General features: G+C 35.8%; 5 protein-coding genes across 5 annotated transcripts; 1 reads left to right on the top strand and 4 right to left on the bottom strand.

The window, feature by feature from the left end:
* Positions 1 to 358: 358 nt before the first annotated feature.
* On the bottom strand, positions 359 to 553 carry B0P05DRAFT_440778 (uncharacterized protein; the record flags this gene model as incomplete). Its single annotated transcript, XM_051573753.1, has 1 exon — positions 359 to 553. A coding segment is annotated over one exon (195 nt), but the record flags the coding sequence as incomplete, so codon positions are not given.
* On the bottom strand, positions 545 to 1521 carry B0P05DRAFT_436024 (uncharacterized protein; the record flags this gene model as incomplete). The annotated part of the gene is given in 2 exon segments (XM_051573716.1): positions 545 to 784; positions 799 to 1521. Coding segments are annotated over 2 exon segments (963 nt in total), but the record flags the coding sequence as incomplete, so codon positions are not given.
* Positions 1522 to 3507: 1986 nt separating this feature from the next.
* B0P05DRAFT_461771 (uncharacterized protein) lies at positions 3508 to 4029 on the bottom strand (the record flags this gene model as incomplete). Its single annotated transcript, XM_051574089.1, has 1 exon — positions 3508 to 4029. A coding segment is annotated over one exon (522 nt), but the record flags the coding sequence as incomplete, so codon positions are not given.
* A 1361-nt stretch (positions 4030 to 5390) lies between these two features.
* On the top strand, positions 5391 to 5555 carry B0P05DRAFT_436788 (uncharacterized protein; the record flags this gene model as incomplete). Its single annotated transcript, XM_051573719.1, has 1 exon — positions 5391 to 5555. A coding segment is annotated over one exon (165 nt), but the record flags the coding sequence as incomplete, so codon positions are not given.
* Positions 5556 to 13483: 7928 nt separating this feature from the next.
* Positions 13484 to 15054, bottom strand: B0P05DRAFT_583076 (uncharacterized protein; the record flags this gene model as incomplete). The annotated part of the gene is made up of 7 exons (XM_051582223.1): positions 13484 to 13538; positions 13585 to 13846; positions 13895 to 14308; positions 14386 to 14541; positions 14622 to 14672; positions 14727 to 14927; positions 14982 to 15054. The coding sequence occupies 7 exons, from the start codon at positions 15052 to 15054 to the stop codon at positions 13484 to 13486; spliced, it is 1212 nt and encodes a 403-aa protein (XP_051438914.1).
* Positions 15055 to 15699: the final 645 nt, after the last annotated feature.

Genomic DNA, 15699 nt, shown 5'->3' with positions numbered 1-15699 from the left:
ATCTGACAAAGGAAGAAGGAACGAGATACAAATTATTACAGTATTTATACTAAAGCTAAAGCAACCGGTGGAACAACAGGAAGACCGAAATCATACGATAAAGCCGAGCACGAGGGAATACAGAACACAAGGGAATACAGAACATGAGGGAATACAGAACACAAGGGAATACAAACACAAGGGAATACAGAACACAAGATACGGAACACAGCAGGAAGTAACAGAACACAGAATATAGCATAACACTAAGGCGCCGATAACATGAAACAGAGAATGGATAAGGGAGAACGAGGACATTGAGCTGGGAAAGAACAATAGTACCAAAGGTCTTAACTATGGGGCAAGGATTCATGACATCGACACGGAATGCATTGCTAGTATAACATAATTTATGGATGACGTCTACAACATGGTACAATCTGTCAAGATAGGGTACAAGTTGAGATAATTCATCCAAGGAAAGGGGAAAACGAATGCAATCTAATTCTGCAACCATTAAAATATCTTCCATAGCCTCGCTGATGTTGTATTGAATGTTCTTACCAACGGCCATAATTTGAAACATATGTTTTCTGTTGAAATTAATGGTGCCAGCCTTTGAAAATGTGCGTAATCTGTGAAAATCCATATTTATTTTTCTGTGGTTTTTGGTATGCTTGATTGGCTCTACTTCGAAATATCCAATCGCCATCAGATCATTCTCAACGACTCCATCCGGACGGTTTTTGTTTGGATCTGCGTCTGCATCCAAAAAGCAATTCGTGCTCAACCACTTGAATATATGCTAATCTTGATCACAGTCAACAATTTTTGGAAACAGGGTTGCAGGTATCTTGTGCAAAGTTCAAATTCTTTGCTTTCTTTCTTTTGGTTTGTGAGGGGAAGCAACTCAACCATCGATTTGACACATTGTAACAACCTAATCATGATTTGATCTGTGTTGTCGATAACCAGTACTGATATTTTGCTTTCTGCTTGAATCCTTGACATTGTATCACGGTTCAGATCATTGGTAATATTTATTAAAGTCATCATGGTATCGATTGGAAATTTTTGATTCAGTTGTTTGAAACCAAAGGTATTATACATATTTTGGCGTATTGTCTCTATAGGCTCGTCGAAATAACTTTGCAATCCAGGATAAATTGACTTTTTCTCAATGTACATTATATCAGAGAGTGCAAGTAAGTGTTGCAAGTGTGTCTCATAGGTAAGTGGAGCCTCCATTGATTCATATACGTCTCTCTTGAATCGTGACAAAGAATTTGAGTACATATTTAGGCTGTGTACAGTTCTCATATCTTCGGCTATGATTGCTTTGGCATACTCAAAACTAATTGTTTCAATTCTTTCTACTGTGGTTACTGAAGAACTAGCACTGTCACTTTCCTGAGGTTGAGAAAGAGAATTTTTATAGTTCAATTGGCTCATTTCCAAATTTCTTTGCTTCCAGAAGCCTTTTGCAATTTTCGTCTTACGCCACTCGTTGTAATCATCTTTTAACTTTTTTTTCAAATTCTCATTGTTGTGATGTAAGAGAGAAGATAAAAACAAAGAAGTCGATTAGAACTTGTATAGGTTTATTATCCAAAAATATATATCTCTCTTTTTCTAGCTCTTCATTCTCTAGGTATTTATATATGAAGAGATGTCGGAGTAAGTAGTAGTAGAGTTCATGCAAATGACTGAGTCTCTATTATCATAGACTACTTTAAATAATTAAATAATGTAAATTATGGATTTCAGTTATACGTCTTGATCTATTAAAAGATACATTGTCTTATTTAGTACAAGAGGTTCTTTTATGTCTATTTCTGATGTAAATTGATTATGATGTATTTTAGTATGTAAATGAAGACTTATTTAATGTCAGATCATCATATGCATATAGATTCTATATGTTCACAACACTCATCATCCACATAATCAATCACTGCTAAGAAGCGTATTTGTACTCTTCTTGTATCGTGCGTTTTGAAAAAGTTAAAAAAGTCGATGTGTGTTATGTTGTTGTTGCCGTTGTTACGCAACCAATTGATTTCACTAGGAAGTCTTTTTGTGGGTTGTTTCTTCACCATGGCAATGAAAAGATATGAGGAAAAGATAAAATAATACTCCCAAAACGCCTTAAAAAATTGTTCACAAATATTTTGTTACTGGTAGTGGCACAGACTCTACATGAAACACTTTAGGATGCCAATGATATTATAATAAAGCAGGTATCCAAGTGATCATCACTTACAAATAACGATGAAAAGTTAACATTCTGCCTTCTACGTTAGCAATATAGCTAATATATATAGCTAATATATATATTATATATATATATATATATACAATAAGTGAGAATGACGACTGCGGCAACTTTGATTTTACAAAAATATACGTTTATACGTTTTTAGGATCAGTTAAAGGATGGTCCTTCTAGCATTAAAGCATGAAACAATTGTATTTTAAGTTAATCATTGAAAATTTGTTTATTTATTAAAATGAATTATAATTATTATGAGCCATCGGTGTATTCGATGTGAATCTATATGAAAGAAAAAAGTCAGTAAACCGCCTATTTCTATAGTCAATAGCCACCAAGAAACAACAAGGCTTAGACTAACGCGAGGGCCAGCGTGTCCGTTCGCCTACGACGTTGGCACGCGTACTATTGACCGTTTTACTGAGTAAGTAAACTTACCTTTTGTTTTGACTTGAATTGCACTATTAAAGAAGAAAGAAGAGGCGACAAAAAAAATCCTTGTATCAAATAGAGGTTCGTGTGGCTTATCCAAAAAAACAATTACAGTTCAGACCAGTAAAAATTCGTTTTCAGACAAATAAAAAAAGGAAATTCGGACAAATAAAAAATAGTTTCAGACAAACGAAAACAGTATATTCAGACAAGATAATTAATACTAAGCTAAACCAGTTTCTTTATCAAGACACTTATCCAGAAAGTCTCTGAATGCCTAATCCACCCAAGACAATCCTCCTGCAAGCCTCTTGAATTCTGGGTGTCAGAGTATCCAATGAAGAGAGAGGATTGCGTCGGACGTGCGATTTAATCTTAGCCCAGCACTCCTCGATTGAATTAAGGAAAGATGAGTAAGGTGGCATAAATAGAGGTATGTAACCGCGATTTTGAATAGCTTCAACTACATAGTGGGAATGGTGAATTCGGCAATTGTCCATGACAATAAAGAATCCATTTTTGTCGTTCCTATCTAGAACATCCATAACATTTCGAACAAATGTAACGATATGGTAGGCTGTAGTACCTTTTTTCACCTACGTTTTAGGTGTATTCTCAGTTTCTGCCTTTCGCTTTTTACTCTTAGGTAAAGGAAACTCCTTCTCAATCTTAGCAACATCACTAGGCTTAAGGGGTTCCACTTTGGAGAAATTAATAGTGCCAAATGGAGATATACACCCAGCAATACTCAAATTTACGCCCTTTTGAGTAGGAACTTTGACTTGTGCTAGTTCGCCCTTGAGTGACCAAGCTCTACTTCTAATTTAATGCGAATTGAATCCAGCTTCATCAATAAACACGCAATTTTTCTGAAAATCAACTCCAGCAGCTTTCCATTCCGTTATTATTTTGTAACGAAGCCCCATTGTTCTATTGGTGTCTCTATTCATGGTGTAAAGGCTTGAATTTTTCAAAGATAGCCTTATCTTCTCTGTCATATGTTTGCGTAGTCCACTTTCAGATATTTGAAGGTCTTCGAATAGTTTGCAAAGCTCTTCCTTGGCCATACTAACCGTAACACATGGGTTACTATCAACCAGGCAGCTTAGAAAACGCGTGTGCTCCTCTTTGATCTTAATATTGTTTGCCTTAGGAACAAATTTGTTCACTTTTGATGGTCGTTTTATACAGCCTACAGGAATGACAGTTCCATCGCTTTCATTCCATTGTTTGAGTGTTTCATAAGCAGTTGAGCGAGGAATCAAACAAGTCTTTGCGTGCTTCACGATCGATCCACCTTCTTCTTGAACAAGTTCAATAAATCGCCTAATGTTTTCAGGACCATAAGCTTTATACGGTAGAAACTTCGTGCTATCTTTATGCTCGCTGTCGAATAAACTAGTCTCTTTTGAGCATTTACATCCTGTTCGTTATTTTCGTCAATAGCAGCATCCTCTACTACTTTTCGAGGTGCAGTTTGATCATCAGCTGAAAGCAGTAGTTTGCCATACGTAAAAGCAGGATCCTCATCAATGTCCATTTCTTCAACAATCTCTTCGACTCGGTTGTCACTCATTACAATTTCATTTGCTATTCTACAATGTTCGTTCATATTATAATCTGAAAAAAATACAAGTGTCTGAAAAGAAAACAAATTAGTCTGAAACAATTTTTTGTTTTGTCCGAATTCCCTTTTTTGATTTGTCTGAAAACGAATTTTTATTGGTGTGAAAAAAAAATCACTTGTCTGAATTTGAAATTGCGAATACTGTATTTATACATGAAGAGATGTCGGAGTAAGTAGTAGTAGAGTTCATGCAAATGACTGAGTCTCTATTATCATAGACTACTTTAAATTAATTAAATAATGTAAATTATGGATTTCAGTTATAAGTCTTGATCTATTAAAAGATACATTGTCTTATTCAGTACAAGAGGTTCTTTTATGTCTATTTCTGATGTAAATTGGTTATGATATATTTCAGTATGTAACTGAAGACTTATTTAATGTCAGATCATCATATACATATAGATTCTATATGTTCACAACAACAATAACAACAACAATAACAACAACAACAACAACAACAACAACAACAACAACAACAACAACAACAACAACAACAACAACAACAACAACAACAACAACAACGAACATACAGATAACAATAACGAACATACCGATAACGATAACGACAAAAACAACCGTGACAATAACAACAGCAATAACTATAAAAGCGACAATATTTACGACAATAACAATGACAACGACCATGATACAACAAACGTGAACAACGACAACAAAAATAACCACGGCAGCAAAGGTCTTGCTGGAGAAAAACGGAAATTAGGCGGAAATATCGTGCCATTTTGCAAGAATAGATTACTACACATAATGAAGTCGATAGCAACTAGTGATGATCCATTCAACGTTGAATGCTACAATTATGAATTTATCACAGCCGAAACCCAATATGAACTGATGAAAGACACATTCCCGGATCTTCAGCAATACTGTACGATAGACCAACTACAATACTGGGTTGGTCAATCAAATATCTGGGGACCACGCAAAAGAAAGACAACGAATGGTCAAGTGAAATACGGTCGACATCTGTGGGTTTTACGCAAGGAGATGAGAGAATTCTTGGTCGAATCGACAGATTCAATTTCAGCATATTGGGACCATCTCAAGAACGAGGTTGATTTTATCACTATTGGTTATGCCAGAAAATCTACAACCAAAGAAAATGATGCATCGGGAACGCGACTTCTGCAACTCATGGTTGACAAGCTGTATTATCGAATGAAGTGTGAGGAAGTGTATGTCAGTCCGTGCTGCTTTGCCGATGAACCGATTTTGGAACGTGATCCCCTGTATCAGATCACTTGTTTTCAGTCATCAAAGGTTGCAATGAAGACATTACAGATTTGACGAAGCGCATCCATTACACACAAAAACATATGCATCTGGCTATTATTGACTATGCTAGCCTTTCCACATCTCAGAATGACATTCGAAAATTTCCCGACACATACCCCAATATCAAAGAAATTGCCATTGATCATGGTAAATCAATTGAAATCCTGATTAAACACCAATTATTGGAGAAAAACGATGCTGAAAAATTCAATTGTCGCCCTGATCTTGTTTAACGATCAAGATAAAGAATACATTTGTTTGGCAGTCTTCATCTTTCAGTACCCGCATAATTTTTTAGTCCATGCTTTAACAAAAGGAGGAAGGGCGTATATGATACTCAGAGCGTAAGCGATGAGTATAACTTAAAATAAAAAAATATATAAAAAACAAAAACAATGAAGACAATTATGTAATCAGACTTGCTGACGGTTAAAGATCTTTCAAATTTAAAACTATTGTTTTTATTGAGACAAAGACATTTATATCTATATTTTGACGGCCAAGCTTTATCGAATGAAACACTAGTTTCATTTACTGAGCAAATCTAGAGGAATCTATTGGGGATATAAATACCAACCAATAAATCAACCAAGTACCTCACAGATTGTCCTATAATATCCTTCTATTCATTCAAATAATGACCTGATATTTATAATGATGAATTGACATTAATAAAATGCTCTACCCTGATGTTGTGAAATGAAGAAAGTAGATATTAAATAAGAGAAAAGGTAAGAACACAGAGAAAGTCCGTTAGAACTTGTATAGGTTTTTATTTCTCCAAGAAAATGTTATCTTTCTGTGATATTTTGATAATAGAGTTATATAATAAGATGATATAGAGACAAAGGTAGATACTTTGAGACTGTTCTATACAATTTTATTGTTGTTCTTTTTGATTATAAATTATTCTAGCATATTTATACATGAAGAGATGTCGGAGTAAGTAGTAGTAGAGTTCATGCAAATGACTGAGTCTCTATTATCATAGACTACTTTAAATCAATTAAATAATGTAAATTATGGATTTCAGTTATAAGTCTTGATCTATTAAAAGATCATTGTCTTATTCAGTACAAGAGGTTCTTTTATGTCTATTTCTGATGTAAATTGATTATGATATATTTTAGTATGTAATGAAGACTTATTTAATGTCAGATCATCACGCTTTCAATTGCTATAAAATGTCGAAGTATTTATACTTTTTCTTCTCGGTCAAAATATCGTTTTGGGCTAGCTTCTTGACTACGGATCGATTTGTTAGATCAGGAGCAATTAAGAGAAATGCCTTTAGAGGAAGTTATCAGCTCAGCCAATAGTACATGATCTGACCTGAACTTTAATAAACCATTACATATTTGTCAAATGCCAATACCAATGTCTTTGTCAGCTCTAACTGTCACTTTATGAGGGCCATTAATAATAACAGAGTCACTGGGCTCATAATCTCTGACTATGAGGATGATGTAGTACTTCTAGTAGAATGAGTGAATGCCAGTGACTATAGACCCATTGCAATTGCCATAGATGTGATCTGGTTTTTTGCCATGATCATCATTTATTGATCTATGCATATGAATTCATATATGTTCACAACATTACCCTCCTCCAGAGTCAAATTATCTTTGATAGTTGTAAACGGCTTCTTACAATGTGAACATCTAGGCTTGATATAACGTTACTTGACATAAAAATGATTTAGAGTCTATGCAATTTGTGTTCTTCAAAAGGAAAATAGTTTTTCTTCTCTTTCATGTCACTTAGCATTTAATTCTTTTGCTAGCTCTTCCATTTGTGGATAATTCCTCTCTACTTTGTCTAGTAGGATGGTTCTTCTCTTTGTTCCTGTCTTGTGTAGTACATCATTCTTATTTTCTTTGTTAGATGCAGATTTATCGCTTGATTTTGATTCAATGCGTTCATTCTCTAATGTTTTTAGTTTTTCAACTTTACCCCAGTAGCGATTGATGATTGTAGGATCTTGAAAACTAGATGCAGGCTCCCAAGTGTTAGCTCTTTCACCAAAACCAGTCCATTTAACCAAGTACTCTCGTCTTCCTGGCTTGCCACGATGATCACGAATATCTTCTACTTCGAAGTATTCGGTGTATAATTACGATGCAATAATTCATTTTGCTCGTCTTTTAACTCATATGAGCCACCTTTGTTTCTTCTTACAACAGTATAGGGGTCTTCATATAATGGAGACAGTTTACTCGGTCTCTTTTGCTGTCTTACCATAACATGTGTTCCGGGTTCAATATCAACAAGTATGTTCTTTGTATTGAACCTCTTATTATATTCCTCATTTATCTTTTGAGTTCTTTCAGAGATAGCGGGAAAGACAATCTTCTCCATGTGATCAATGCGCTGCTCAAGATCATCGCGCGTCATCATATCTCTAGGAAGTGGGTTGTGATGATCTGACATTAAATAAGTCTTCATTTACATACTGAAATATATCATAATCAATTTACATCAGAAATAGACATAAAAGAACCTCTTGTACTGAATAAGACAATGTATCTTTTAATAGATCAAGACTTATAACCGAAATCCATAATTTACATTATTTAATTGATTTAAAGTAGTCTATGATAATAGAGACTCAGTCATTTGCATGAACTCTACTACTACTTACTCCGACATCTCTTCATGTATAAATATGCTAGAATAATTTATAATCAAAAAGGAACAATAAAATTGTATAGAACAGTCTCAAAGTATCTACCTTTGTCTCTATATCATCTTATTATATAACTCTATTATCAAAACATCACATTTTTTACTTTGAATTCTATTTTTACAATGTCCAACCAAAACATCAACTCTGGCTTTCGTTCTTCTTCTCCTGCTCCTGTTCTCAAGAACACTCTCCTGCTCCTAGTATTCCTGCTGTAGATGAAGCCATGGATCTTAGACCTGATTCTTTTGAATCTCAAGAAAATGTGCCTATTGACATTGAAGAAGTAACATCTGCCAATCTTGCTGCCACTGCCAAAGAGAATCTGGACCGTCTCAAAACTGAACTCAAGGTTGCTTATGGTCACTATCTTGCCTACCAAAAGGTTCATCCACAAGCTGAAAATACCAAGCATGCTTATGAAGTCTATAAACAAGCCGAGGTCTTGTACAAAGAAGCAGACGAAGCTTATAAGGTCTTCTTGGCTATGGAAACTCCCAACGTGCAAGTAGACAAGAGAAGTACTTTGGTTCCAGCTGGTCTTCCTTTCTTGCAGCTCAAGACTGATACAGTGATTAGCAAGAAAAATCAAGAAGTCTTCGATTCTGTCTACGATTTCTGTATGCAATTTAAGACTGTCTTGGAAGCCCACTCGTTGAATATGGATGACAACTGGGAACGTCTTTTGCCTATGTCTCTTAACAAGGAAGAGAAATCTTGGTTTGATGAAAAATTAAGAAACAAATGTCTGTCCTGGAGGGAAGCTGAATCGATGATCTTGGATCATTTTGATACCCCTTATCGCAAGTTTTTGTTGATGGTAAAGGTGTGGTCCCTCAAGCAATCCCATGGTGAATCAACTCGTTCCTTTGCTGCTCGCTTTCAGAAGCTTAGAAGACAGGCAGGTTTAGCCGATGGTTTACAACTGGTGTTGAGTTTTTGGTGTGCTCTGCGTGAGTCCGTCCGTCGTGTTGCCTCTGTTGCTGTGTCCTCCCAGTATGGAACGAAATTGCCAAGTAAAATCGAAGACATGATCGGTTTGGTAATTGCTGCCACTAATGACACTGATTTGTTCTCTTCTTCGTGGGACGCTGCTGGTCTACCTAGCTCTTCTTCGGGTTCTGGTTCATATAAGGGTAACAATGAGCGTAGTCGTAAACGCAGTTACTCACCCATATTTGCTGGTAAAGGTTCTTCGGAGTCTAGCAAGTCCATTTATGCACCAAGTTCAAGTAAGAAACCTTGCACGTACTGTGATAAGCCATGGTCCCATGGTCACAGATGTGATGAATTCAAGGAGGCTAAGGCCGCCAAGAAACAAAAGGTTTCAAGAATGGCTGTGCGTGGTGGTTGTTCTTCTTTGGATGATGACGCTGATATGAAGAACAATGATAACAGTGATGATGACACTGATGAAAATGCTCGTTTGGCTCGTTTGGCTCTTGATTGTAAGTCTAAAAACAATATAACAAGAGATTTTAAAAACATAAGTGCTAACATTACCTTTCCTATCCTTATCAATAATTCTGTTAGAACAATGTCATTGTTAGATTGTGGTGCTGTCTTCTCCTCAGTTGACAAGTCATTCTGTTTAGAAAATAAGATAGACATCAATTATATAAATCATATCAATAAAGATCTTATTAGTAAAAATAACTTACACAAGTATTTCATAAGACTTGCTGATACAAATACATACGTCAAAAGAATAGGAACTTGTACCTTAAGCGTTAGTTGCAATAGTAAAACTATAAAACGTACTTTTGAGGTTATGAATCTTACCAATAATAATGAGTTCTCGCTCAGCATTGGAACCGATTACATGTACACATTAGGCATTGGAATCTCTGGATTACCTTTTCATACGATGATAAAGATACTACTGAAGAAGTGCTTGAAGCAGATAGACGCTATAACAATACTAGTGATCTTCTAGAATCTTTAGAAAAAGAAAATAAGATGAGTGATCATAATCCTGCTTGTAATGCTGATGAATATAAAGCTGCAATGGATTATATTCAACCTTATATTGATAATAACCAAGCTATTCCAAAAGGATCTTTCTGTACTATACCTGAAAGTGTGGTATGTCTAGATACTCCACCTAATGTAACAGCGTATAAGAAACCCTATCCTGTACCTTTGAAAATGATGGGCGTAGTGGATAAACAGATTGATGAATGGTTGAGCAACGGTATTATCAAAAGAGCACCAGCCAATACTGAATGGAATACGCCTCTTACTGTTGTAAAGAAGACTGATGGTAAAGGTGAATTGACAGGCTATCGTGTGTGTCATGATCCTCGTCATATTAATGTTTTGCTCAAAACAGTTGATCGTATGCCATTACCTGTAATTAGTGAACTCTTTGAGGAATTACAGGGTGCTAAAGTATATTCTACTCTCGACTTGAAGTCTGCATTCAATTCTTTAAAATTGAATCCTAAGGACACTGTAAAGCTTTCATTCACATGGCGTGGAATACAATATCAGCCTATTGGCACTGTATTCGGCATCAAACATGTGAGTTCACAATTTCAGAGAACCATGAGTATTGCTCTTGAAGGTTTGCCTTTTGTGCGATTCTTTGTTGATGATATTGTATGTGCTAGCCAATCAGTCGAAGAGCATAAAATCCACTTACAACAGGTGATCCAACGCTTAACTGATGTAAACCTGAAATTGAACCCTGCCAAGTGTCATTTCTTCCAATCATCAATTCACTTGCTTGGTTTCCATATTTCTCCACAAGGTATCAGAATGGATCGTCGCAAACTTGCCAATGTACTTGAATTTCCTAAACCAACATGTGGCAAAGACATCATGCGCTACTGTGGTCTATTGAATTTCTTCCGATCATTGATACCTAACGTTTCTTCAATCATGTCTCCACTTGATGAATTGAGAAATGAAAAATCATTGCATAAGATCTGGAATGATAAACATCAAAAGGCTTTTGATAACTCAAGAAAGCTCTGTTAAGTGATATTGTGTTAGCCTATCCAGACATGAATGTTCCATTCTCCATAAGCTGTGATGCATCAAACACTGGTATTGGCGCAGTATTGTATCAAGAGACTGATGGAGAAAAAAAGTACATCTCTTTTATTGCTAAAAGTCTATCTAAAAGTGAACACAAATACTCTGCCACAAAACGTGAACTACTTGCACTTGTATTCTCACTGAAGCGTTTTCACAAGTATATCTATGGTTCTACATTTACGTTATATACGGATCATAAGGCACTTACTTACTTACATACTCAACGTATTGCAAACTTGATGATGATCTCATGGATGGATACCATTCTCCAGTATGACTTCAAGATCGTTCATTTGCCTGGTATTTCAAATGTCTTACCTGACACTTTATCCAGACTCTATGAGGACGATTCAACAATGTCAAATGAACTGGGAGGGGAAAAATCAATCATGAGAAGTAGTGCTGCCACTAACGAACCATTACCCACACTTGAAAGTGGTGAATATTTTACACCTCCATATGAGGAGCGTGATAAAGTGCTTGCTTTTGAGCATAGTAAAGGGCACTTTTCTACCGAGGCTCTAATTAATGCATTAAAGCGTAAAGGCATCTATTGGTCGAATCTAAAGAATGATGCAGATGAATTAGTTAAGGCGTGTATACAATGTCAGCGTCATAATATCAGCAGAAAAGGGTATAATCCATTAAGACCTGTGTTAGCTACTCTGCCTGGTGACAGTTGGGGTATTGACTTAGCTGGTCCATTTACTACCTCAGCTCAGGGCAACGAATACTTGTTAGTCATGATAGATATAGCTAGTAAATTTTATGTATTGAGAGCTATACCTGATAAATCAGCTGCAACTGTTGCTAAAGAGATACTGAACGTTATCTGCACCTTTGGACCTATGAGGAAAATCCAAAGCGACCATGGAAAAGAATTTATTGGGTTTTTAATGAACACCATAAAGAAACATATCGGTTTCGAACACGCGTTAATTTCACAATATCATCCAAGAGCAAATGGTGCAAGTGAAAGAGCGGTTCAATCAGCTGTAAAAACCATAAAGAAACAAATAAATGGAAATGTGGCTGAGTGGGACTACATGGTAGGACCAACCCAATTATATCTAAACAGTAAATATAATCTCAGAACGAAAAGCACTCCATTCTCTTTAATGTTTGGTAGAAATCCTAATGACTTTGAAGACTTCAGTCAAGAAAAGGATATAAAAACAACGGAGAAAATAAATAAGGATTTGCAACAAAAAATAAAATACATGACTAAAATAGTCTTTCCTGCTGTCTATGAACAAGCAAAGAGCGTAGCAGATAAACAGAAACTAAGGTTTGACAACAAGCATAAAATACTTGATATTCCCATAAATGCAACTGTAATGATTTTAGTTACAGACAAGCAAAATAAGCTTGATCCTCACTATAAAGGATTCTATAAAATAGTCAATAAAACCTCTGGTGGCTCTTATGTATTAAAGAATGAACAAGGATTCATTGAGCCTAGAAATTACCCACCTTCTTTACTAAAAGTTGTATCAGATAAGATGGTACCTGAAGATAAACAATATTATGAAGTGGAACCAATAATAGGACATAAAAAGGATGTAAACAATAAGTATCTCTATAGATGTAGATGGTTAAATTATGATGAATCTCAAGACACATGGAAACCTGAATCTTCATTCACTGATCCTAAATTCATAACAGAATATTGGAGAAGAATAGGTGTAATTCCTGAAAGTGTCAAGGCTATCAATAAAGCCAATAAAAAGTTATTGAAGAACATAAAAGATCAAGAAACACAATTAGATCAACATTCAGGAAAGAGAAAAAGATCGACAAGAAACAATACAGATCAAAACAAAAAGAATAGAAGATCTTAAATAAGCTTGTCGGTATTAGTCAATACCTGGGTGGGGATAATGTGATGATCTGACATTAAATAAGTCTTCATTTACATACTAAAAATATATCATAATCAATTTACATCAGAAATAGACATAAAAGAACCTCTTGTACTGAATAAGACAATGGATCTTTTAATAGATCAAGACTTATAACCGAAATCCATAATTTACATTATTTAATTAATTTAAAGTAGTCTATGATAATAGAGACTCAGTCATTTGCATGAACTCTACTACTACTTACTCCGACATCTCTTCATGTATAAATATGCTAGAATAATTTATAATCAAAAAGGAACAATAAAATTGTATAGAACAGTCTCAAAGTATCTACCTTTGTCTCTATATCATCTTATTATATAACTCTATTATCAAAACATCACAGTACTCCGTAGGATCAACTCGGTACGTGCTATCAGAGCCGTTGTCAGAAGACGACTCGATTTCCGAGTCGCTGGGGTCTTGTTCTGGTCGGTCATAAGCCTCTAGTCGGCGAGTGCAATCCTCTAATGTGGCTACAGGATCAAAAGAGTCCTCACTTTCAAGGGGAGATGCTGCTCCAACCGAAATATCTGGTGAGAATGACCTAACTTGTTCGTCTATAGCATCTCTTTGCTGTACTAATAGTACAAAAACATAACGGTTAGAAACTATGAGGCATATATTCGAGCTATAAAGCCCTGTAATAAGTAACTTACAGTCAGACCTTTGAAACTGAGACTCCAAAAAAACGGCAACTCTATCAACTGGAGCAACTGCTGGTGGTGGCGAGATTGAAGGGAACCTCGTAACCATTGTACGAGCAAAAGGGTTGCTCGTAACAGGAAGAAAAAGGCTAGAAGAGTCCACAGACTCCGGTGTTGGGGATCTCTCTATAGTGGAACCATAAGTGATTGGTACTTCTATTGGTTCCCTCTCCAATCGGGGTCTTGTAAGTATGGCGGGGGGTGATTGAACTCCAAATGGCTCCTCCGAACCACTGACATCCTCTTCTTCCTCAAAGTCCCAGTCACTCTCCGAGTCACGGTTAAGAACACGCCTTATTGTAGTAGATGGTTGAGAGGCCAAAGGTGAGGAAGCGCGTTTACGACTGGATCGAAGTAATTCAACCTCTATTTAAATTGAAGAAATAAAGAGTGATTAATAACTACAAAAAGCTCTAAAGACATATATATATATATATGCTCACCTTGGCTCAAGTCATCAAGGACTACAACTGGCTGGGGTCTCTTTCTCTTTTGAACCTTCTTCCAAGGAAGAACTCTACGGCCACGAGCAGGTAGAGCAGAACTAGAAGCGCCGTTCAAAGCAGCATCCCTATAAGAGATGGCATGGGAACTTGGTTCTAATTGGCAAATGAAAGTGAAAAGAACGAAAAGTATATGATTAGTTTGAACAATCTAGAAGAGGATATGCACTAAGTACCTGTAGAAGATGATTCTGGTCTTTCTAAATTGAAATTCTGAGAAGTGTCTACTGAAAAAAAATATGTAAGGAGAGCTGAATTGATCATATGAACTTAGAAATCACCTGCGTTGGAGTCAGAAACATTTTCAGCAGACTCACTTGAGCTTTCTGACTCAGATGATGACTCGATAATGATGGGATTCTCTACAGTAGCATAATAGTATTTAGTACATGTTCTACGTACATAGACCTCATGTAACTTACCGATACTGCTAACACGGCGAGAAGAACGAACACGACGCACGATTTGAGTGTAAACAATGCCTCAAAAAGTCAGTCAATATAATGCGAAAACACTTGATTGGCATATATACTTACTGGACACTCTAGGGCCAGAGGGAGAATAGTCAGAAGATGAAGAATTTGAAGGAGAATAGCTTGAGTCAGACATTTTTTCAATAAAGAGATAAAAAGATGATAAAAAAAGGTGGATACTCAATATTTTAAAAGCTTTCTTATATACTTATTTACAGGCGCGGAAGGAATAGCCGAAAAGAAAAAAAGGCAATAAAGATCGCGTGTTATAACACATAAAAGGAAAGCAATATTATCCGAGTCATTCCACCGAGTCATGAAAAAAAATTGTTAAAAAAATACAGTTTTTTTTTTGCTTTAAAAAGAAGTCCAAACCTTAACTTAAATTGCATGGAGAAAAGGAAATATTCCATGTAACTTCTGCGCTTGTGAAATTGTCTTTGAGCTTATTAAGACCTTGTATATTATGGAGATTATCTAAGACACGTATCTAGTATATAAACAAAATGAGACCCATTTGCAAATAATGTTTAACACAGCTGATATAGGGTCTACTAGCTAAGGGCAATGCTTTAAGGGCTCGAATGTTTCGGAGATTGAATACTCTAGGTGCACCCCAGCTTTGAAAGCCAATAACTTCTCGGGAAGTACTCGCAAAATGATTTGCTGAAAACTGTACTATAAGATGTGGGCTTTCTCTATCTGTATACAAAGTTTCATTGTATTCGCAAAAAAAAAGTCGGGTCTATATTTCTGATGTAAATTGATTATGATGTATTTT

This window comes from Gilbertella persicaria (genome assembly GCF_025201335.1).
Source record: "Gilbertella persicaria strain CBS 190.32 chromosome Unknown B0P05scaffold_3, whole genome shotgun sequence".
NCBI classification, from domain to species: domain Eukaryota; kingdom Fungi; phylum Mucoromycota; class Mucoromycetes; order Mucorales; family Choanephoraceae; genus Gilbertella; species Gilbertella persicaria.
This window is presented reverse-complemented; position numbering and strand designations above follow the sequence as displayed.